We start from the raw sequence: 22,591 nt of genomic DNA, 5'->3' as shown, positions 1-22,591 counted from the left end.
TTCCAGATGCTCCATAGCAATTAATTAATAGGAATAGAAGAAACCTCTACCCTTCCAACCACTAAGTGGAAATCACGAACACTCGAATGATGATCCTTTTCACACTCCTTTATCGCCCTCCTTCCTCAGACTGTTAACCTGAGCCCTCAGGAGAAATGGGGAAACTCAAGAGAATATAAAACATAAAACTCAACGTGTTCCCTTGAGGGTCTCATAAACCTAAAATAAAATAAAATGAAGATGTAAACTTGCTTGGGCTGGTTATTTACATTCAGTGGTTTATTGGTTCAGTTGAGGGCTATTGCCATCATGGAAGGTAGGCCTGTTCAATGATACTGGCAAATCTGGCCATTTTTCTTACTTTTATTTTTTCTCCAAATGGCTATGCATTTAATAAATAAAGTATCTATGTATAACAATGAAGGGCCTTTATCTGAATATAAAAACTTGAATTTAAGGCCATATCGATTCTGTATGGCTATCAGCAACATAATATACTTATTTGAGTGCATTTTCTGAGGTATTTCCACTTAGTTGTTTCTCCTTCTGCAGATGTTTCATTTTAATTACTTAATCAGTTGAGCTTCCCACTTGGCTCTGGACTTACTATGCAATAGCGCATGACCTAGAACTTCTCATCCTCCTGCCTCCACCTCCCAAGTGCTGAAAGTATAAACATGTGCCACCATACTTGATTGTATGTCATCTGAAGACCAGGGACCAAACCTAGGGCTAAAATCCCCTTCAAGTGGAGGAACTCCAGCATGATAGCATATGCAGGAAGATTTTCATCTTCACCTCTTTCTTACTAGTTTCAGGTAGTTCTTATTTGACCCCTAAGCTGATCACTTGTAGGGGTGTTCTTATTTCTTTTATTTGTTTCTTTGGAATACTGGGCACATCTTGGTTTTATAGACAGTCTTTTGTTTTTGTAGGTACATATAAGTTAAATAATTAAAATGGGATGTGACTTTGTATTTTGTACAGATACGTATATTATTATGTCTGATTTTTAGAGTATCAGAAAAATCAGAATCGGCCCCTTCTCTACACAGACACATTGCATTAACATACTGAGTTTCTTAACTCACTTGCAGGTGGCCTTTTACACTCCTGTGAGACAGGAGATTAACTCCTTCACTTTGTAGAGAAAAATTCTTAGAAAACTCAACACAGAAGTTTTGAACTTATGTAATTGAGTTGAAAGGTATATGTTCATGTACCAGTTAAAATCCCCGTCAAAATCTGATTGGAAATAATTGACGGTTAAATTTTCTAGCACTGGCCCTAGACCAGAGATTTTCCACCCTCCTAAAGCTGTGACCCTTTAGTATAGTTCCTCATGTTGTAGCAACCCCCAGTCATGAAATTAGTCGTTGCTACTTCACAACTCTAATTTTGCTACTGTTATGAAGCATAATGTAAATATCTGATAATGCAGGACATATGATATGTGAAAGGATCTTTGGACCCCCAACAGGTTTACAACCCGTAGTTTGAAAACCATTGGGCTAGACTGTCACTACCCTAAATTTAAAAAGTTATTATTACTTAAAATTTACTTAAAGCTTAAAGTGAAATTGTGTATAGCACCTTGAATTATAATAATAAAATGTTTTATATGTTCTCCTAAAGAAGCTTAAATACGTTAAGTTTGAGTCTTTCAGTATTAAAAATCTGTACTGAGTTTGCTTGGTCAGAGAGTGTCTTGGTTAAATAAAATATTAAGAACGGGAGGGGAGGGGCTACAGCTGGGATAAAAAGTAAATAAACTGTAATTAATATAAAAAATAAAATTAAAAAAATACTTAAGAACATAATTTTCATAGATATTCCTGTCAGGGAAATCTTTGGTGAATAATAGCTGTTTTTTGTTTTTTTTAATTTATTTTAGTTATTTAACTATTTCCCTTACACCTACACTCTTTAAATTTTTACCTCATTGGATAGTTTATTAGTTAAAGATAGTTAATAAAATAGATAATAATTTTTTAAAAAAGAGAAAATTGCTCTGTTCTAGTAGCTTGGCTCAAGTGAGAGAGAATATATAATCCAGCACAAACAGTTGTCTCCTCAGATGCTTTGAAAGTGTATGCATTGCTGGTCTATAATATAGACAAATAAATTCAAATCATATTTTATAATTTTAGTTAGTGGATGAAAATTAATTCAATATTAATTAGTATCTTGCCAGCTTCCTTGGCATTAAGTTATTGTAGAATACAGTCTTTGATTATTTTGTATATATTTAAGCATTTTTCTGTCTTAAAGAAAACATAACTTTAAAACACATAACTGTACGAATATATATATATATATATATATATATATATATATATATATATATATATATGCGATAAATGGAAATAGGTTTGGCCTCTTTGAAAGTATATGTAGGAAAGAAAACTATAAAGCATGTTGATTTTAAATGCTCAGGATGAAGCCAAAGATTGCTCACATGAAATTTTTAGGAGTGGTTAGAGAAGAAAGCAAATTGAGTGTAACTAGCCAGTTTACATAAGCACCCTTCCAGAAAGACCACAGTGCCTCAGCCTCCTCTGAGACAGCCCATGAGTGACATTCAGAATCGTTATCAGAGAAAGCTGAGTCCCTTAGACATTAACCTGTAGCTGGTCACCACCAGAATTGCTTGTGTTGTGCATGAACATACATCTTGCTTCTTGAAATGCTGACCTCACTCAAAACTGGCATCCACTGGTGAAAACGGATCAGTGAGTGGCTCCTACAGTGACCTCAGAAGGGTCAAGCTCTTGTCTTTTACAGCTCATAGTTTGAAATGTTTTTCACTTATTTCTGAAGATAAACACTGTAGCCAGAACACTGAATTTCTGTTTAGAAGGCCCACTCAGAGAACTCAAAGCAAACAAACAAACAACAAACTAAAAACAGGAAACCACCCAAAGCCTGCACAGCTAGATAGGCCTATAATGCCAGTCCTCAGGAGGCTCAGGACAGCATGTCCACGGTCAGTCTGAACGACACAGCGAATTCCTTGTGTGCCCCTCACAAACAAATCTCACAATGTCGCTTCTCACACACTATAGACTAAACACATTTTCTTCTCTGAAATAGTAGAAATACGTCATCTGTTTAAAACTGAATAAGTATGTATTTTCTCCTTTGTGCGAATTATGGCCTGTTTTCAGAATACCTACTTTTCGTTCCATTTATTTTCTGTTATGACTTCTTTATAGCGTCGAGCTGAGCAGATCCAACCCACCCAGCACTGTGCAGCTCCCTCTCTCTCTACCCGAGCGGCAGACTTTTTCCATTTCTTTACAAAAGTACTTTTCCCTCAAATATTGAAGTAATTTAAACACACATTTGAAATTGTAGATTACATTTTCAGAACAAGAGCTATCATTCTGAAACCTCGGACTGTCAGGCCTTGCAGACACTGGAGTCGGACAGGGAGTAGCCCACTTTTTTTTTTTTTTTTTTAAGCACCATGTTTTCAGGACAGAGTTAAAGCAGTTTGTCCCAAGTTGAAAGGCTTTTTGGCTGCAGCCGCCATCTAGAAACTCTGAGGGAGGAGAGGCAAGCCAGGTTAGTGCACTCAGCAAAGCAGCCCCTCTTCTCTGGGAGATGCAGTTACTTACAGTCTGCTTACCCAAAGGTTAAAAACCGTAATTTTCTAGTGTGTTTCTCCCCTGCAGTGCCAGATAAGTTTACTTTCTTAAGCATAAAAATAAGCAGTATATCTTTTCAATAAATCTGCTAGCACTGTAGGGCAGCTGTTAACCAAACAGAACCGGATAGGGTTACCAGGAAGCACTCTGAAGAGTAGAGCCCATGTGTGGATCTGGGGAGAATTTGTCTCCGGCCCTGTCAAGTTGCCTTCTCCACTTTCTTCAAGTGCAGGGAAGCATTTATAATGCCCGGACACTGAATTTTACTTTAACCTCAAGCTCATTTTTGCCTCTTCCTGAACAATGCCAAGTTAGGTAAAATTAACATGAGAAATGGGAAGCCTCCAGCTTCTCAGCCATTGATAGGGTGAACGCAGGGCGGGGCCTTCCTCCTCTAAACTGCATGTCTTCTGTTTTGCAAACTGCATGCTTTACAGATATTGATTATTTTACTCTGCAAAGATGATTTCGTATGTCACATAGAAAAAAAAAGCTGCATTTTTATTTCCTTTCTAAAATAATCTCTCTATTGAACATTTTCTATTAACGTTTTCTTTTATTTCAGCTCAATTTATACTCTAATACTGGCTAATTGTTATGTTCTAAGCACTTGTTTCTCTTTATGCTTAATTGAGAAGCATATTTGCAATAACTTTTTTTTCTAAGGGAAAGTCTGAAATTTTTGCTTTATTGAGTAAGATTTTTTTGTTTTGTTGTTTTTTTTCATTTTGTTTATTTTGTTTAATTTGTTTGTTTTCTTTAAGTTGCCTCTTGGGAAAGTAAGGGTAATGCCATGTTCAGTACTAGTTTGCATGTGTTCATTTAAATACTAAAAACTGTAGTCCTGCTCGACCCATATCTGACTGCTAGGTTTCAATTGACAGCTGAGGATTTGTGACTGGACCATGAATCAAAACGGCAGGCATTTATACCCCAGTACCAGTGAGGATACATTGGGAATTACTTGGCAAAGGTAACATTTTAATTATTTCCAACCCTACACTTACACGTAAAAATTACATGACCTGGAGTGTTTGTTTTTAATTAGTTGTACAGAAAATGTGATAAAAGTTTAGTTGTTTGGCTCTACCATTCCTGTTCCTCTATCCCTTTCTTTAATTCCTATTTAAATGCAGCATCCGATTGTTCTGGGTCTACAGCATATGTTAACTAGTCATTGGGATTTCTCAATACTGTCAAATGTTTGGGACAATTTATAACATTTTTGGTGGGAGTCAGAGGAGTGTAATGTGACATTTAGATTTAAGGGCCTGAAAATGAAATCATAGCTTTAGGCAAGATTTTTCTGCTACCTGAGGATAAAACATTGGTTTTCTACATTATGTGCACTTTCCCATTTCAACCCTTTTCTCTCCTGCTGACTCTAAGCCTTTTTAGTATCATTTATTCGTGTTTCAGTGAGGAAAGACTAGAAGAAAAATTTCAAGTCAATCAATTTATCTGTTGTTCACAGCACCAGTGAACTTTGGAGTGGGAAGATTATTCGACGGTGTAATTAAAGAAGAAATTTTGTTTAAGTGTTTTTAATTTCTGTTTGCACACTGATACAATTGACTTTATTAGGTTGGCTAAAATAATTATTTGAAAATAGTTTTGATATTATCTCATATTTTGGTTTTAAATATTATGTGTAAGGTAATCTCTTCAAGGCAGTTTGTGCCAAATAAAAAATTTATGGTATAGCATCAAGATGAACAAAAGAGAGTAAGGTAATGCTTGAGCCTCCCGACAGTGGAGTCAACAGTTTCTATCCTTGCTGTGAAGGTGATCATTTGTAGTGTTTTCCTGACACCGGGTGCTGAAATATTAGTTGTGAAAGTGAGGCTTGAGTCCATAGTAGGTGATGAGATCAGCTGCATTCAAGGTGTCAGAAGTCTCCATTTACTTGGATGAGAGCTAAGAGGGCCACCTGGATTTCGTTTTTGTTTTCAATTAAAAAATTAGATTTATTTATTTTGCATGTGAGTGTCTTGCCTGCATGTGTATATTACATCATGTGCATGCTTGGTACCTGCAGAAGAAGCCGTTTGATTCTCCAGAGTTTGAGCTAAGGCTGGTTGTGAGACCCCAGGTGGATGCTGGGAATTGAACCCCAGTCCTCAACAAGAGCAACAAATGCTCTTAACTCCTCGGCCATCTCCAGCCCTGCACTCAGTTTTTAAAAGTCACCTGACATTTAATTCACACTTAAGTTATTATGGTATGACTTTTTTCTGTTTAAATATTGGTAGTAATATCATTTTTCTTAAAAATATATATATTGTTCTTCCCCAAGAAGCTTTATATTAGTTAGAAAAAATCTATATAATATATACTTACAAACTGAAGATAAACCCAATGGAAGTATCTTATTTAAATAGTCTCAATGATTAATGGTGCTTAATTAAAATGAATGAAAGTGGCTTAAGAGTCCGAATTAGTAAGCTATTTAAAGTTAATTTAATTAGATTTGATAACACATTGTTTTCATTAGTTTATTAAGTAACAATCCTATACTCCATGCTTTGCCTATCAGCAGAATGGCCTATGCTCACAAGGACAGTAAATTAGATGGAAGAAACTCAAGTTTCTAAATGTGACTCTGGCTGTCAAAACTTTGTAACTACTTTGTAACAGGTAGACTACTGATAGGCCTTTACTTGATCTAGAATATGATAGTGTCTTTGAAGAACATTAAAACCAAAGTGATATAAAATTTTGGTGATTTATAGTCCAACTTGAACTAGGTCCGAGTAATTCTGGAATCAGAACTTGGTATCCCTTTCCCACACACCCCCCAAAACAAAACAAAAGTAACACACATGTGGATAGGAGGAGTGACCACAATGACTAACAGCATTTGAGGAAGCTCCATGTCGCGTCGAGAAAACTGATGTGGCAACCAATTTCAGATCATAGTGAATCAGGTAGGGACCAGCTGAGTTTACGGATTTCATTTCTGCCTTTCTCTGAGGGTACTGATCTTCGGATTGGTGGCTCACCATATGAGATGGCTTGTCCGGCCAACAAAGCCTTGAGGTTCTCCTTGGTTGCATCTGCTCTTCTTGCCATGCTTCAGAAAGGCACATCATTGGTGTTTCAGCTGCAGCTATAAGTTCTGCAAGGATTCACTGAGTTGGAAGCAGGGGTAGAGAAGGTCTATCTTTAGTGCTGTGAGAGGCTCCCATAGAGGTCTTTGAATGTATATCACAGTTTAGAATAAACATGCTCAGATGAGACACAAGTGCACTTTTGCTTTGCTACCATTTTCAAAACTGGACACAACTACAGGGCATGGTGGAGCAAGCCTTTAGTCCTAGCACAGGGGAGGCTGGGCCAGGTGAGTCTCCTGAGTGTGAGGCAAGGTGCTCTAACACATGATTTATAAATGGTGCCCTGAGGTTGGTTTTTAAACTTCTGGATTTTTGTTTATAGATAGAATATTGAAAAGAAAAATCCTGTCTGGACCACTGTCACTTTCAAGAGAGGTCAGGACAGCTTAAGCTGTGGAGGCAACTCAGTAGTTTGAGAATATTAGTCAAAGATAGATTTGTTCAGCTAGAGACTTGAATGTACTTTGATATGTGGAGACACAAAACCTGCCATGCTTGTTGTGGTTATTGTTCATTTTGGCATGTTGTTGTTATTTAATATGTTTTTTAATTAAAATAGAACAAGATCACTTTCCCTCTCTCTGTCCTTTCCTCAGCTGCTCCCAGCTACCCACTCTCCAATCCTCCATGTTTTCCCCACTCTCACAGTGATAACCATTTTCTTATATTTTTGTTGTCACAGAAACACACACACACATGTGTATGCATACATATGCCAATATACAAAGGCAATCATACACAAAAGATAGCAGTTCTCAACCTGTGGGTTCTTTGGGGGTTGCATACCAGATGTCCTGTATAATTACATGATGATTCAAAACAATAGCAAAATTATAGTTATGAAGTATCATTGAAAATAATTTTATGCTTGGGGGTCACCACAACGTGAGGAACTATATGAAAGTCTTACAGCGTTTGGAAGGTTGAGAAGCATTGCTATAGACAGAAAGGGCACAGCAAAACAAAGTGTTTGGAATTGTGTGTTGCCACTTGACTTGTCCTTACTTGCTTTATTTCCTGCCTGGACCCCCAGTTACCCTCTTGAGGTACGATGTCAAATGCAGCTTCTTTGGAGAGCCGAAAGTGGCAGGGAGCTGTGTGCATCCTCTGTGAACTGGAGATCTGCTTGCCACATCCCACCCCAGCTCAGAAACTACCTGGGGCACTAATGGTGACTATCAGGGCCAGGTTTCCACAGACCTTTGAGGTTACAGTCCTGAAGGTGTTTTTGTGTTTGTTTGCTTGCTTGCTTTAACCTAACATTTTGTGATCTCTCTCTGTCTGTGTGTCTCTCTCTCTTTCTCTTCTATGTGTTGCCATATATATATATATATATATATATATATATATATATATATAGTCACAAGCTAAGGGCTTACTCATATCTAGAGAAAGTGGAATTCCCTGCCTAACCAAATGCTTAGTTGCTAGAGTTCGTACAGAATAAAATCCTGAGGTCTTGCTTCCACCTCAGGTGGTGGATTCACCTTTTAAGAGCATGATAGATGATGGATTGCTGGAGCTAGGTACTGCTATGTTTGGTTTTTGTCCTCCTCCATGCACAAGTTTTGTTGCTTTTGCACAAGTACCTTGTGAGGTATAAACACATAGAACAGTTAGTTGCTAACTGGCTTGCTTTCTTGAGACCCTAACCAGACTCTTTCTCGCACTTTAAAATATGAAGAAACAGTATAATTCAGTGAAAGAGAAAGCTGAAGGACAACCTAAGAATAATATAAACACGTTATTTTAAAACATCGGACGGGTGCTTTATACGGAGAAACTGCATTTATTGTTTCATTCTTTCTTCTCCCCCTTCACCCCTTAAGAAAACGCAAAACCACAAGTGAGTGGTTGTATGTGTCTGATGGCTTATGTAAACATAGAAGAAGCCTTCAGATGGCTAAAATAAACATGAGCGTGTTACTGAAGGATATGTTTACACAAACCATTTGCTCAGCCCCTGAAATAATGAATAAATGAAGATTTTACTGAAATAATTGGAAGGATTTTTTGTTTTGTTTTGTTTCTGCTTATGCCATAATTGAATGGCACCAAAGAGACTTTTATCAGTGATTTTCCATGTTACATGTGTTCCCTGGTCCTTTCTAGGAGTCGAATACTTCATCCTGTCATTACTTTACACATGTTTTTGTAAGAAATTGTTGTTTATTACTGCAGTTCCATGGAGTTGCTTGATTTCCCAAGAGAAGTTTAGCAGCCAGTAAAGGTTACTTGGATCTGGCTGGGCAGGAGAAGGAGGCAAAATGAAGGAACAAGAGTGTGCATTTCAGTAGTTACTGTGAAACGCTGCTTACCGGTTTCTCTCCCATGCTCATACTGTCTTTAGAACGTGTATGCTCTCTATCAAAAGACTATAAAACAAAAACTTAAATGATAAATTTTAAGAGGTTGCAAACTGTCTGTATTCACAGATGTATGTTTATATATACAAATATATGGAGTGTGTGTGATAAAGGCATGTGCACAGTCCTGTCCTTAGAGAGAATTAAGTTAACTTTAATTTCAGCATTATATTCAGAGCATCCCTGCACATCCTCTAGGTTAGCATTTCGGGCTCAGGATTTCTCATCTTGACACAGAACTTCGGTCAAGCAGCTTCCTTTTTCCTGCAGAAGGGGGAAGCCAATTTCCATCGCTGAACCTCCTTTTCAGCTGTTAGCTCTAGAGTTTTCTGACTGTTTAGATTTTTATGTGCCGTTCTGAGCCGCTAGCATCACTCTGAGACCATTAGAAATGCTGCTAAGATAGATGCATAGGCAAGTGCTTGGTTCAAGGCAGAAAATTACAAAATTCAGTTGCCTGTGAGCAGTATTTGGTAACAGGGCAGCTAGCTGCTGCTGCTCTTTGGATTTTACAGTCTCTTGAAAGGGGTGACTTTCTCTTCTCGTTGATATTACCTGCACCTGTCAGGAAGTCAAAACAAAAGTCATTAGCATTTTATTAAAATGATCTGAGATGGTTTTCACAAACACACAGTGTCTCTGATCTGGCTATTGAGGGCTGTGTTGGGACTTGCAGTTTTCACCTACCTTTCTCTGTTTATAAAGAAAGATTTGTCCAACTGGACATTTCCTTTTTATCTAGACGAACTCTTCAGAATACTTCCTAAGAAATTAATTGTATTCCAGCCAGACTTGCACGCTGCCACCCCACAGGAAATGGGTCAGCAATCCATTAAGATGCCATTAGATAATCTAATTTGGAACTTAATCTCTAAATTAACCATGCTCCATACTTGAAGCATACTTGAGAGAAAGAAAAAAAGTTTACGTTTGAATCGATAGGGGAGCCGAAGCGTGAAGAAGGCTGTTTGTTTTTTCTGTAGCTGTGGTCACGTCTCAAGCCGTCTGGTAACCAGGAGAAACCAGACATGATGTAATTCCAGATTGAACTTGAACTTCAGGGACTTAGCATGGGGGAACAATGGGCCATCGGAATCAATAATGTCCATTTTCCACATGATTATGTCTGGGGCTTTCCTTCAACCTTTCTGGATGACCAAAATGAGATGATCCAGGGACAAGATGTTAGAGGAAAGAGAACAACTTTCTTCATGGTATTTTCAGAGCAGCAGTGCAGATTCCAGCAGGATTAGAAAAGTTCCCGCTCTGCAGTAAAGCGGTGGTCTGTTCAGAGCACTCTTTGTTCGCCTAGGTAGGACAAACTTAATCTTCCGTTTCCTGTCAGATGGTTTTTGGCAGCCAAACCAGAGAGGGAGGAGCAGGATTCAGAACATTCTCAAATGCAAACCTTACTGATTAACCCTTTGCAGCTAGAGGAAGTGTGCTAAATGCTGACCTTGTTTGAAGATGGTTTATGCAAAGCACCACGTAAACACGCGCATTCTCTGCTGAGGAAGTCAGCTCCATCACGGCCCACACGCCATTACTTTGCTGTTGTGATCCTGGAGCTGGAACTAGGTGTACTGTGAGTCGGGTCATATTTAAATAATAGAGCTAGAAAGGAATATACTTCAAAGGAAATGTAATGTTATAGAAGTAAAGGCAAAAGCCTGCTGAATTTCAGCGCAGTGAATGTTACTAATATACGTGCCGCGTGTCAGAAACTGTAGAAAGTGAGTTTTCTCTCCCTTATTCACTTTGCTTTAGGAGTTCTCTGCACATGTGAAAGGCCCAACGCCATAAACTCAATTCTTAACTCTTTGTCGTCCTGCTCTTCAGAATTCTGTTATGAACAAGTCCTCTCCTTTAGAAAACTGTACAAATAATACTGCGTTTTGCTTTTAAATTAAAAAAATCATTTGTGAAGGAGTCTTCTGGCTTTTGTACAAAACTCTCATTTGTCTCTCAGTTAGTATGCCTTGGTGAGCTTCTCTGTGAAAGGCACCATTTTTTGTAGGGAAGTGCCTGCAGTTGAAGAATCACTTATGCAAATAAGAGGAGCAGTAACCCTTGTAACAATAGCTTTGAAAAGGAGCCCAGGAGTGGAGAGGAATACAGACTAGAAGAAGGCTGGCCGTCAACATGTGGGCTTCCCTGTGGCCTGGTCTATGGCAGGATGCAAACGACTGCAGTCAGCCTGTCAGTCTGTATAGTTTTAATCGGCAAAGCGTCCCACCGCTCCATCGGTTTACATAGGTAAGCCTGTGTGCCCTGTAATTCATTTACAATTAATCATCTTTATGATTTTCTATCATACATTTTTTTTAGCTCTAAGATATGAACAAGATCAAGTTGCTTTCTAAAAATATGCTAAATTTGGCTCCTTAAGAGGAAGATTTTGTTTCAAATCCTATTTACATTTAACTGTTGTCAGCAAGTAAGTTTTTGTGACTTTTCAGTGTATGGGTTCTTTTGTTGAAGGGCCTTCTAGGGTCATGTGTGAAAGCTGCTTCAGTAAAAGAGCAAAGGGTAGCAGTGATCTAGTTCACTGTCTCACTGCAGTGTTCCCACAGGAAGTCACTCTTGCTTGTGCTCTTCTTTAGATTAAGTACTTCACCTGTGCATGTGCCGTTTGTTTTGTTTTGTTTTGTTTTTTGTTTTTACTTGGAAAATGCTCTCACTTGTGCACTGCTAAAGTGAACCCTCAATTCAGCATACCCCAGAAGCAAAGCCCTATGAAACAATTGAATATAAACCAATGAGGTTTGACAGCCTCCTGTTTGATGTGATTTTCAAAAGTGTGGCTCCCCAAGGATTAACAATAAAGAAGGCTATTTACCTACTTAGTTAAGAAATAAATACATTTCTCTTTCATTACTAAGAAGTGCTATTGCTTGCAGTTAGAATCATTCCATGAGCCACCTGCAGTTTATGACATTTGGTGTTTCCCAGAGAGCACACAAGGGTCCTTTGCAAAGCAGGTAAGAGCTAGCCAGGGAGCTTTCTGATGCAGACTATTACAAATAGTGATAATCATTAGAAATCATCTTGCATGCAAATAAGATCATTCAGATGGCGATAATGATCATTAAAAATGGGAAAAATAAATCAAAGAAACCTAGGACCTGTATAAAGCATATAGTATATTTCATTTTCAATCTAGCCTCACCTAAAAAGGGGCTCAAAAGCAAATTACTATCACACACCCACATCTGTACGTACATAAGACAAAGGCACATATTATTTTTGGCTGAAAAGCAACTAGCATTGGATAAATAAATTCTAGTTACTCATGTGGAAGTTGGCTCAGGAATTATTCTTGTTTAGGAGTTCTAGTGCATCTAAGTGTTAACTGTAAGCCATTGGATATCTTGTATAATTTACCTGCAGTAGGAATATAGGAATAAGAAACTGGAATGCTTTTTTCACAGAGAGAGCTGAAGTAAAGAGTGTGGGTAACAATGCAGATTCCAGGACTACAATACTGTGGCCGAGACCTGGGCTTCTATGGCCTGATACAAGAATACAGTTGGGCAAGACTTCAGGCTGCAATCTCCTCATCCATAAACTAAGCATAAATGTTTACTGTTAGGACCAAAATTGGTAAGGTAGGTCAGTCGCCTAGACCAGCACCTGGCAAATCACTCATCGTGTGCTAGAGATTAGATGCCATGTTCTTTGTTCTGATATATTAACAGATTCAACTTGAAGCCTGCACATTTATTCTGTGCACTGATCTGAGTGCTCTTTTTCCCACAAGACAGTGCACAGCCTTTGTGTTTTACGAAAGCCAGCCACTAGTTGAGATACACCGTAGTACATCTCGACTTAGCTAACATAACTGAGCCTAAGTCTTTCAAACGCATTTTTCACTTTAGTAGAGAAAATACTTTCCTGTGTATTTTGGAAGAGATATACTAAAACTAGAATGTTAGTACTTTATCAATAAAATTGTTATTTGACCAAAAGAATAAAAGTGACACCTGAAACTGGTACAAAGGAATTGAAGGCAGATTTTTCTAAATTATCATTTTATATAGTCTTTATGCTTCCTATGCCATTGTGTGTTTTCATCACTCTCTGCTAACAATATGGCTACTGGTATGTTTCGACTTGGCATAAATCTACCAAATCTTTGTGCTGTATTTCTTAGTGTTTTAAGTTTGGTATTTTAAGTTTGAAAGAACACCTATAATCTTTGAAATAATTGCAGTTTATAAATCTAAACAGTCAATAGTATGATTCCCATGGAAAGTATTAGTGTAATTAGAATGTTGACATTATATGACCTAACAGTTGGAATGCGTAATTCATTATGAGACGAGCACCAATTAGTAATACATGGATTGAGCCATTCTTCAAATACCTCTCACTGTTATAGTGACCGAAGACTAAAAGGTGAAAGGTTTTTTTTGTTTTGTTTTGTTTTTTACTTTAGTTCTTGCTCAACTTAATACCTTCATCTATGTTTATTTGACACCCTGTAGTTCTGGTTGGTTATTGTATTAAAAGCCAAGGAGCCAATCCCTTTTGGCCTTGAAGGCACGGTCACAGGATGAATAATTTTTTTTTTTTTAATGACCAACAGATGTTGTTTTGGTACCCACCGCAGTTTTATTTTCTTTCATTGAGAGATAAAGCATCTACTCCGTTAGCAGAACAACCATAGTGTATGGAGAGTCAGAAGTATATATCGTGAGTTTTAAAGGTATGGTTGGACTGTGTGTAAAAGTCTACCAAATCTTTGTGTCTTATTTAGTATTTCTCAACTCTCTTGAGAGTTCCAAACTACTTTCCCTCATAGCTTTCACTGCAGTGTTACCTCAGAACTATTTTTGCTTTCCAAGAAGACAGAGCTAGAGTCTGAGCTTGTTGCCTTTTGCAAACCACTTCGCACTCAGTGCACTTACAGTCTCCTGGTCAACACTGACTAGATTTTGATACAGTCTGTGTGGCATGTGGCAAATTCATCATCTTCTGAAGCAAATACATTTGCCTTGAGAAAATTCTGATCAGAAGTTTTTTCCAAGGTTGGACCAACCTGTGACTCTTTCAGAAGGCAACATAGCCTAGTGAAATGGCCATGGGACTCAGACAGAATAGTTAAAATCTGAGCACTACGTGGGAGAGATTGGCTTTAGTTTCTTTACTCACTGGAAGAAATAATAATGGCCATTTCAGGAGTTTATAGATAAAACGCCAAAGATGGTACCTTGTGTTTACCGTCATGGTTGTCATCTAGAAATGTCTTTCTTTGTGCTAATTTTATGAATTGACTCGTATGAAATCGTATGACATGATTCATAGTTCTAAATCATTTCTAATTCAATGTCTTCTCTGTTACACTGGAACTTCCTTAAATGATTTGATAAGTTTCTTCAACAAAGATGAGATCCCAATATAAAATGAATCAGGGCCATCACCTCCCTGACTATCTCCTAAGTCAAAGGAATTAGCTTAGTTCTTCCCCTGTTGGGGAGAGTCAGTTTACACAGTTGGTCACAATGAAGTGAATAAAATTTTTGAGATATCCAATGTTTTGTTTCTAGAACTTTGATTTAGTTCTTGTGTGTTTTGTGTATGATACCTCATCATATATGCCATCAGGATGAGTTGTGTTTTATTTTCTGATGTTGCCAAAATCTTCTGCACTTTTTGATCCCGATTTTTCAAACTTGTTTCCTTTTCTTACTACTTTTATTTTTAGTGGTTATGGGCTGCAAATGTTTTCTAGATACATGTTATCAGATTTCATTAAGATGCATCCATAGTTTGTCTAAAGGTTACTTGACATTGGAAAATCGAATCACAACAAAGTAAACACAAGCTTGAAGATACATATTACTATCTTTGAAAGTTTGGGGAATCCTTTCAGTTATATTGTAAAACTCTTACTAGTCGAAGTATAGATTTTTAAAAATTGAATGCACAGTAAATCATATAATTGTTACTCTACCATGAATAAAGACCAAGTCATATTTTTATACATACTGGATTTACATAAATGTGTGGACATTGACATTCGTTTGTATTAGGGAGCCACAGCATGGTGGTACTTAAGCGTTCTCAGTGAAAATTTAGGTGTTGTGTTTTTTTAATCAAATGATTTAGTCTGGCTTAACATTTAACATTGTTATATAGGCTTTGAGTTACTTTTATCAGGCTTTTACCCCCTTGAGGGGACTGCTGTCAAAGCTCTAAAGAATGTTCCTTATAGTTCTGAACTTAACCTATGAATTGGTGATAAGGGACTTGTAAAACTCAGATATGGGGCCTAGATAGTGTTCACGTTTGAGATTTATTCTCCCCTAAAGATTTGTAAACGGTATCGACAAATACACTACATTCTGCAGTGTTGGTATGGCCATAATACAGGCCAGGAGATTTGGATGGATTAATGAAACATTTAAATTAAATTTGGTGTGCATTCTACAGCTCGAATCCTCAATAGGTGCTGAGCAGCCATTTATTCTGGATTCTTATCCTTTCTCCAAGAATTTGGTAGATTTGTCTTTTTAGGAAGCACTCCTATGTTTTGTTTATTAGTACCCTCTCTCTGAAGCATACAATCAATGAATGACTCTCTGAAGCTCATCTAGTTGGGCATTCTTGTTGGTTTCACAGGGTGGCTTGCTTTTTGTTGATGCTGTATTTTACTGCCAAGGATTATCTTTTGAGCTAGACTGTTTGCTTTTGACACATGCTTCTTACTTTAGGTTAAAAATAATAGATGGCTCTTTTGTAATTTGCCTTATTGTTAAGAAATAATCTAATCTATATCCAGAGTCTATAAGAACAGATAAGACTCATTTTTTTTCCCCTGTGGTATTCACCTTTCAGTCAGTAAGATAATTGCAGATAACAGATGATAATGATATGAAGTAATAAATGCTGTAATAGGACTATGTACAGAGTGCAGTGATGACATGAAAATAAGTTTCTCGGTGCATTATGTAACATTGTTCCCAGTCACTGCCACAAGACACAGAAATAGTTCTGAAGATGTGTGTAGGAAGAGAGAAATATGTGAAAAACAGTCAAGTCTCTCAGAAAAGATTTCAGTAAAAATATGCAGTCTTTAGAGTTGGGGTTGTTCACCAACTAAGGAAGACATGTAAGTTGGTATATATATATATTTTTTTCCGTATAAATTTGATGCGGAGCATCTCAATTTTAAATTCAGAGATACTCAGATGTCAGTGTGTTCCTAAATACATGTAACCAAGGTCAACACCTTGTAAAAAGAGCTGAGTGTGAGTTCAAACCATTGATTCATTTGTCCAAATTTTTTTAACCCATCTGCTGTATGCTAGGGCATGTACTAAATGATTAACAAAGTAAGGGTCAGATTTTGCTGCTGTTGATCTAGTCATCTAATCCTAAAGTCCCTTGAGAAAAAGGGGTCACTGTTGCTGCATTGCTGAGCAATATGGTACCTAGACATGTAGAAATAAGCCATGTTTTGTATTGAGCTATCTTCAGAGTAAAAAATGTTATGTATCTGGTTGTTTAAATCTAAAATTGCTTCTTTGTGTCAATTGCCATTATGCTTTTTATGCCTGAACTGAGAGGTATGTCTAGATTGTTAACTGCAATAACAGTGTCTACCTCAGCTGTGGTTTCAACTGTAGAGGGTACTAAGTAAAATTTAAAACACGGAGCATATGCCATGCCAGATCGTTGCTAAACTGGGGACAGAATTGTCTGTGTGATGTTTCCTTGGTATAGTGCTACAGGTGCTAGGAGGCTGACATTAGCTCCCAGTGGGCTGTCACTATAAACAATGCAGCAGATCAGACGTACCCTAAAATGTCTGAGATGGAGTGTTTTGTGGTGCTATAAATCTAGTATCCCTTTTCCCCATATGATAGTTTTATGAGAATGATAACAAGAACAACTAGAAAAAATTTTTTTCGAGCTTTTTTTTTTTTTTTTTAAATCCCAAGGCAGACACACAGCTGACCAGCTGACTGGTGAGAGGCAGTGCTGCTGGCTACGTGGCCCCTTCCCTCAGGTCTCCTTCAGTGCATCCCAAATATCCCATCATTCCCAGCAGTAAAATGCTCAGGCCCCTGCTGCCAGTCAACTGAGAAATTAATATAATTAATATAAAGAAAAGTTTTGTTCTCTCTAAGGGAGATTATAGGGGAGAGCAAGAAAACAGCAGCAAACACAGCAGTCCCCTGTGCTGTACCATACAACACCCCCCCACACACAATGGGTTTTTGCACAGAATGCCACCAAGTGGGTTCCATGTGGTCCAAGAGAGACAGCCATTGGGTTGTCCAAAACTCTTCAGTTTTGTAATGATAATTAGGTATTTTGAAATTCATACCATTTATGGACCTGCAGGAAGATGTATTATTTTCTCATGTGAGTGCAAAGGATATATGTCATTACATTTTAAATTTTATATAACCCAGTAGCAGATATGCCCATCATATTCAGAATATATCGTGAACTAAAGGTTAAATACAATTGATGCATCTAGCAAGCTTAGATGGTCTGGTATCACTAGAAACTTCTGCTTTTCTTTTTCTTCATTAGAATAATAAAAAATAGTATTGCATTTGTTATATTGAAGGGATCAGATATTTGAAAAAGAATATCCTTAATCAGGTAGCGTTCCACCGTTGTGAATGTATCCTGTTTTGTGTTTTTCTGCATCTCAGTTAGGTTTTTTCATGAAAGAAATCATGTAGATTACATCTGTATGATATGTATAATCTAGAAGTTATTGCATGTAGTATATGTATGTACTATATATAATTTAGCAAAGTTAATGCATGCTATTAATTTTTAAATTTTATTAAGATTTTAATTTAAAAATGTAACAGTTGTAATTTGATACACTTAGAATTTAGAATTTATATTACGGCTGAAATTTTTAACATTCTCCTTTTGTCTTTTTGTTTTTTTTGTTTTATTTTTGTCTTCCTTCCCTACCACCCTTCTGCTCTCAACAGTCCTGGTACCTGGGCTAGCTTGGTTCCTTTTCAAATGTCAAATAGGACACCCATCTTACCGGCAAATGTCCAAAATTATGGTCTGAACATAATTGGAGAGCCTTTCCTTCAAGCAGAGACAAGCAACTGAGGGGAAAGAAACACAACAGCAGCATAAGAAAACTTAGGGGGAGAACACTCAACAAAGAAAAAGAGGAAGACTGGACAAAAGGGAGAAAGGAGAGAAAGAGAAGAAAGAAGACGGCAGACCGGCCTGGCAGCGCGAATGGCTGCCAGCTCCCTTAAGGTTGAAACTATAGTGACACGAAAGGGTCAATGATATCTCACTGCAGCCCCTGCAAGTAGCCTTTGTTACATGAAGTCCGCTGGGAAGTAGATGTTCTGTCTCTAAGACAATATATTTTAACTGACTTTCTAGATGCCTTAATATTTGCATGATAAGCTAGTTTTCTTGGTTAGTTTTCTCGTTGTTTACGCATGGAGTCACTATTCCTGGTTATGTCACCAACGAAGGCTAGGAGGCGGCGTCAGAGGGGCTGGGGACAGAGCCATGAGCCAGCCAGTTTATAAGCACTCTGATTTCTAAAAGTTAAAAAGTATATATATATATATAAAATCTCTGTAGCCTTTAGTTATCCGTACAGATTTATTAAATTTTGGCCCTTAACCCAGCCTTTTCCAGTGTGTAACCCAGTTTGAAACCTTAAAAAAGAAAAAAAAAAAAAAAGAAAAACAGAAAAATAGGGAAAAAAACGGTTTGAACTCGAAGGCTCTATGGAAGAAATGCCTCTATGTGGGTGAAGGGTTACCTCTGCATGCAACAGTAAAAATTAATATAATATTTTCCCCACAAAAGGAACACTTAACAGAGGCAAGTGCAATTTATAAATTTATATCTAAAGGGGAATCATGATTATAAGTCCTTCAGCCCTTGGACTCTAAATTGAGGGGATTAAAAAGAATTTAAAATAATTTTGAGCGAATTTATTTTCCCCTCAGTTTTTGAGGGCATTTAAAAAGGCATTAAATCAAGACAAATCATGTGCTTGAACAAAAAAAAAAAGAAAAAAAAAGAGAAAAAAGAAAAAAAAAAGAATGAAAACACAGCACTTAGGTTGGCTTAGCTGCAGCCTCCTCAGAGGTCGAATTATTTATTTAAAATTACTGGTTGCATCAAGAACCCGTAGGGTGTACAAATGGTTCTATAAAATCTTCAGCATAGAGACAGAGAGGCAGGTAAATCCATGTCACAGGGTACAGCTTCCACTGGAGGAGGGCGGGAACCGCGCTCTCAGACAAGCGCCATCAGGGTGCTGGAAACATGCATGGTGCTTTCAGGCATTGGCCTTGTTCAACACGTTTCTCGCATTGACAGATCCGTAGTGTGCATGGGCAGACACATGTTGCCTCCGTGTCTCTTAAAATTTTAATGAAAAGTACTCTTTCCAGTAATCCTAATTTGCACGAAGATATAATGTCCACATTACGTGCCTTGCCTTGAAATCTAAAAAAACAAAAGACAAAAAAAAAAAAAAACACAAAAGTGACATCACTACACTTGTTTTGCTGCATTTATTATCGTTTTAAATCTTTACCATTTTTATGACAAAATATTTTGTACTCCAGACGAAGAAAAATGTGTGACATCATGGATTTTTTAGACAGTTACACCTTTATCTCACATTTATAAAGCATATCATGGCTGTGTATAGTTGCCGCTTAAAAATTGTAATCGACCAGCAATATTTTCAGTATTTTGGTGTTTTTTCTATTAACCTTTCATGTTTTTCATCTTCCAATTAATATTTGGGGGGAGGGGTTTCAAATTTATACGAATTATGCAATACCAAGTTTTGCCTATGTAGGTAGTGCTTTTAGCTGTATTGGTTATTATAGGTAAGTACACAGAGTTAAAAAGAAATAATGTATGCTTTTTTGTTTGTTTGTTTATTTGTTTGTTTGTTTTAATTGACCAAAGTGGGCACTGCTATTTTTGCAGTGTGATGAGGTCCTTTTGTGTACTGAGAGATGGACAGGGGATTTTTTTTAATATACATATATATATATACACATATATATATATATATATTCAGGGGTGGGTGGGAGGATTTTTAACCCTTTACAGTGTAGCTGTGAAGCACCCTGAGATGGGCCTGGCTGCAAAGCAACTCTTCTGCCTACTGTGACAAAGGTCAACTTACACAGGTTCCCCCCCCTTCCCACCTGGGGTGCAAGCTGAACTCATTTCTGGTTTTCAAGCTAAGAAAATGGGAAGAGAAAGCAAGCACAGCGAAGCCTCTTGGAGGCGCACTTAGAAGAACTGCCCCGTCTTCTTTTAGTTGTTGATAGTTTCTCCTGAAAGCCCCGGATCCACAGTGGAAAGTGAGCCTGTCTCATCTCTGGCAAAGACATTTCCTGAGGTGCCCACATAGCAGATGTTGGCTGTTTCACGCTTGTGAGTGTGACACAGGAATAAGCCTTCCTCTAGCAAACACATTCTCCCTTCTGGAGGGAGCGCTCTCCTTCCCAGCCCTGTTTCATTTTATTACTGACAGGATGTGATATTCCTGGACTTACTACTTCAAGTGGGTGGCAATGCACTTGAGGTTTTGTTTTTTGACACCCAGAAGGCTGACTGGAGAGAGAGTTACTCATATTGAATGTATTTGGACTGATAGATTAAAATCAAAGTTCAGTTTTTAAGGAGAAAAAATAAGTAAATCCTTTCATTTTACTTGCCCCTGTAAACTGAAAACTAGAGCAAAGAGAAATATAGAATTCTAAGCATCTAATTTTCCTGTGGATGAACTAGGCCTGTTTGGTAATGATGAGAGGGACTTCCTTTCTAAGGGGTGGTAACTTCAAGTATATATTTGAGTTCATTTTCTCTGAGGAGCTAGAGGTGAATGGAGGCCAATTTTATTTTGTCTTCTTTTCAGCCCTCCCTGGTTCTATCGAGTGTATTCCTCACTCCAAGGAGATCTTTCAGAATTAGTGACGCACACAGTAGGCTGTCAAGAAGCTCTTTTGACCCCACCCCCAGGCCATGGCCTAATAAAATAAACTGTCAAGTGTATGCATAGCAGATCATTTAATATTGAGTACTTTAGAAAAATGTTCTTCGGCCTGAGAATTAAATCTGACTTGTCCGTTTAGTTTGATGCCCACACACCAGGTAGCACAGTGGGGTTCTGGGGCACAGGTTCCGAGGAAGGCCCACCATGTCTGCGAGACTTGCTCTGCAGATAACAGATCCTCTCAGCCAAGCTCTTAGTGTATTTCTGACCTATTTGGTGAAGAGTGCAACCCTACAGGACACAGTATTCTTTCCAGGGAGACTCCTCCCCTTCTCACCAGTGAACCAACAATCCTAGCTAAATTAGGCGTCACACTGCCTGCCTCTCGGGTGCAGAGGCCTCCCTTGAGCAAGTGTTCCTTCTTTTTCTAGATCAATTTTTCTTCTTTTCTTTTAAGATAAACTTATTAAAAAGCACTACTATAGATAATCTCAAATCCACTTTTAGCCTTCTATTCTTTTTTTTTTTTTTAAACCAGGAAGTATATTCTGACGGGCCCCACTTCTGCAGGTCTTGCACGCCCCTTCCTTACCCAGACTGCAGAGCTTCAGGATGGTGAAGGTCACCCAAGGGCATCTTTAGGGGCTGGTGTCTCCAGCTCCCAGCTCATGGCACTGTCCAGCCTTGGTTGTACTGCTTGGTAGCCCACCACTCACTGTGCCTCTGACGTGTGTTTTCCTGGAGTGACATGACCAGTCGAGCTTGCCCAAGGAAAAAACAAAAAAAAAAAACAAAAAAAAAAAGAAAGAAAGAAAACCGGAGAGGCAGTGAAGGAGACTGTACATAAAGACATGGCAAAACCTTAATTATAGCAATATAGTTACCAGGTAATGTTCGGGTGGGCAGCTCCATTAAAAAGTATGTGAATGAATCTGTGAAGCTGCGAGTAGCGGGAAGAATGAGGTCTTCTTAATGAACCGCCTACCTTGTAGACAGTAATTTGTACACTGTATAGTTTTGTTAAGAATTTTTTTTAAATTAAAATTCCCATGTTTGTAAAGCTAACTTTTTAACAATTATAATGGAACTGTATGTTGTTTCCATTTTTAAAGTAAACAAGAATATTCCTTGTTTAGAGGCTGGACTTGAGTTAAAACTCTCCAGGCTCTTAAGTTATGTATTAAAAAAAAAATCTGTCCATGTTAGGAGATATTTCACAGATTCCTGTGCTTGAAAAGCATAGGACGCTAATCCTTTTAAAAAAATGTAAATGGAGAAAAGTTATATTTTATGAAGGTTATTTTGTTGTATTTAGTATTGGAAAAGTTGGTTTTCAGAGCATTTCAGAATGTCGGAAGCACCACTGTCCTTTTATTAGTATATAAGGCCTTTAGCGAACATTTTTTTCTCTCTCTTTTTTTGTGATTATTCCATGATGGTATTTAAGGTTAAGTTTCACAGAGCATTCAGGATAGGCAG

The 22,591-nt window shown here is 37.8% G+C and overlaps 1 protein-coding gene across 8 annotated transcripts in view; it reads left to right on the top strand.

Annotated features, from left to right (window-relative positions):
• Positions 1 to 22,591, top strand: part of Nfib (nuclear factor I B) — a 224,547-nt gene that overhangs the window by 199,923 nt on the left and 2,033 nt on the right. For 5 of the 8 annotated variants that reach the window (XM_060365777.1, XM_021649505.2, XM_021649506.2 and 2 more), the window contains 2 exons: positions 4,535 to 4,623; positions 18,096 to 22,591. The exon at positions 18,096 to 22,591 is cut by the window's right edge and continues 2,033 nt beyond it. In XM_060365777.1, the coding sequence (XP_060221760.1) occupies positions 4,535 to 4,623; positions 18,096 to 18,225 (219 nt within the window). In that variant the 3' untranslated portion in view covers positions 18,226 to 22,591. The remainder of the gene's footprint in view (positions 1 to 4,534; positions 4,624 to 18,095) is intronic. The other 3 variants (XM_021649507.2, XM_060365778.1, XM_021649509.2) reach the window with 1 other exon arrangement.

The sequence above is a fragment of the Meriones unguiculatus genome, chromosome 12 (genome assembly GCF_030254825.1).
Source record: "Meriones unguiculatus strain TT.TT164.6M chromosome 12, Bangor_MerUng_6.1, whole genome shotgun sequence".
Taxonomy (NCBI): domain Eukaryota; kingdom Metazoa; phylum Chordata; class Mammalia; order Rodentia; family Muridae; genus Meriones; species Meriones unguiculatus.
This window is presented reverse-complemented; position numbering and strand designations above follow the sequence as displayed.